We start from the raw sequence: 2363 nt of genomic DNA, 5'->3' as shown, positions 1-2363 counted from the left end.
TTCCCGCCGGATTGCTCCTCTTCGTCTTCCTCGCCGTCTTGTTCTTGTTCCTCCTCCTCTGACATTGCTCCATCACCCCTCCCACTCCCTAATGCTCTGTTGCTGGAGCACTGGTTGGAGGTAGTGCTGCGGTGAGTGTCCATGATGTATCTGTGACCATTGACGCAACCCCAAACAGCCTTAATGGCGCCCAGGCACTGGCCCTCCAGCACCTCCTTCAGGTCGGGGCAGGAGCGGCAGGCCTCTCCGTGGTGATGAGCCCAGGACACCAGACTGTGGAGGCACTTTGTGTCTGAGGTAAAGGATGAGGGAGCTGAAGAAAACAGAAGAGCCTGTTAGAACAGTTCAACTTATGGAACTTCAGCAAGATGGAGTGAGGAAGTAATGTTTTACTTACTTGATGAGCAATGGTTTACAGAGGACTCTGGACCCTTTGCATTCTTCCTGAAACAGACACAAACACTTCCCCATGTTTTTCTGCAGTAAAAACACTTTACAGTCACCCTCAGGTAGATATATTTGTTTTTTTTATTGACTCACTGATTTTTCAGGTTCTCCTTCCCCACAGGCGGGAGATTGACTCTCTGCAGAAACCGGATCAGGATGCTTTGGCACTTATAAAACTTTGCATGGCATTTCTTGCAAATAAATTCCGAAAGCCGAGGGTCACGGTCCACCTGGACCCCGACCAGCCTTTGGAAGTCTGTGTGGAACAGAAGCGGTGACTGGGCCACGGCGTCTGACTCCTCGTCTACGATACTGAGGGAATCCTGAGGCCATTTGTTGAAGGCGTGCCGCAAGCTGCGCGGAGAAAACTTCCCGTGACAAAGCCGGCAGACAGCAGCAGAGAGTCTACCTGAGGGGGCATCACAACTTGATTTCATCTTACAGTGCTCCAATAATACAATTTACTAGTGTCCACATTAACAGAGAAATATAATATACAGTATACTCTATTTTACTTGGTTTGTGCCAAACACACAGGATCTACCTCTGATTAGAGGCCCGTAACATTGTTTTTTCTGCACTGGCTTTGCTAAGTTAAATAGTTTGAGAATCACATGACAAATATCCCACAATAGCTTACACTAACATCAACTTTCTGTGTTTAAAACGGGCGTAGTGAGCCACTAACCTGAAGATCTGGACTTAGTCTCTGGATGTTTCTGGGCGTCTTCGACTGTCGTCACATTGAAGTCTGCATCGGTGGTCTTTTCTGTTGCACAGTCATTCAGGTAGAAACTATCTGTGGTTACAGCGGCAGTCTTCCGAGGTCGCCCTCTGTTTCCAGGTGACCTCTTCTCACTGGTGACATCCACTGGCATCGGCGTCCTGCTGAGCTTTTGCGGCGTCTCAGAAGACCTTGTATGTCTACTTTTCTTCTTCATCATTTACTGTTATTTTTGTCAGCAGCTGATTTCGTGAAGGCTGCCTGTGTCAGTGTAATAAACAATAAAATATTTAAAATATTTAGCATTTCTGAGTTTTAGTTCCATTTAAACACAACCACAGGTACATATCAGGGTTTTTTGTGCATATTTTGTGCTCACCAAAGAGTTTCGGCTTTTTCTAAAAAAGCAAAATCATCAGGAAATATAGAAATATTTAACCCATTTCCTATTTTTAATGAGATTTTTTTTACTAAAGATTAAATTACATTTTGTTATGGCCAACAACAGAAAAATTAATACGTTCTGTCAAGTAAGGTACCGCAGACTATTTACTTTAACTACAAATTGATCAATCCTGTTTATTATGTTGCTCCAAAGTTTCATTTAGAACCAGAACCAGTTGTAAAATGTAAAAACTTATGAAATGTTGTCATCATTCAAACAAGGAGGAAGGAGGCAGGAAGCGTGGATCAACGTGTACATACACTCACCAAGCACTTTATTTATTTTTTATTATTAAGTACACCATGTTAGTAGCAGGTTGGACCTCTTTGTCCTTCAGTTGCCATAATTCTTCTTGCTATAGATTCAACAAGGTGCTGGAAACTTTACTCAGAGATTTTGGTTCATACTGACATGAAACCATCACACAGTTGCTGCAGACTGTTGGCTACATACCCATCATGTGAATCTACTGTTCCACCACACCCAAAAAGTACTCCGTGACTGTGGATGTAATTTTAGTCCAGTTCAAGAAACTAGTTTGAGATCGTTTGAGCTTTGTGACATGGTGCATTATCCTATTAGAAGCAGGCATCAGAAGATGCATTCACTATGGTCATAAAGAAATGGACATGGTCAGCAGAAATACTCAGGTAGGCTGTGGTATTTCAGTGATATTCAGCTGCTATTAAGGGGCACAAAGTGTGCCAAGAAAATATCTCCTACACCTTTACTCCATCACCAGCAGCC

The 2363-nt window shown here is 43.3% G+C and overlaps 1 protein-coding gene across 1 annotated transcript in view; it reads right to left on the bottom strand.

Annotated features, from left to right (window-relative positions):
* The window catches only part of LOC102305492 (zinc finger protein 276), a gene marked incomplete at its 3' end in the record, with an annotated part of 3384 nt that continues 1021 nt past the window's right edge, over nt 1–2363 (bottom strand). The window contains 4 exon segments of the mRNA XM_042223482.1: nt 1–313; nt 398–444; nt 541–856; nt 1136–1432. Of these exon segments, the coding sequence (XP_042079416.1) occupies nt 1–313; nt 398–444; nt 541–856; nt 1136–1391 (932 nt within the window).

This window comes from Haplochromis burtoni, unplaced genomic scaffold (assembly GCF_018398535.1).
Source record: "Haplochromis burtoni strain Fernald_Lab_line unplaced genomic scaffold, NCSU_Asbu1 Contig_112, whole genome shotgun sequence".
Taxonomy (NCBI): Eukaryota; Metazoa; Chordata; class Actinopteri; order Cichliformes; family Cichlidae; genus Haplochromis; species Haplochromis burtoni.
The sequence above is the reverse complement of the archived record's forward strand: the minus strand, read 5'-3'. Positions and strand labels throughout refer to the sequence as shown.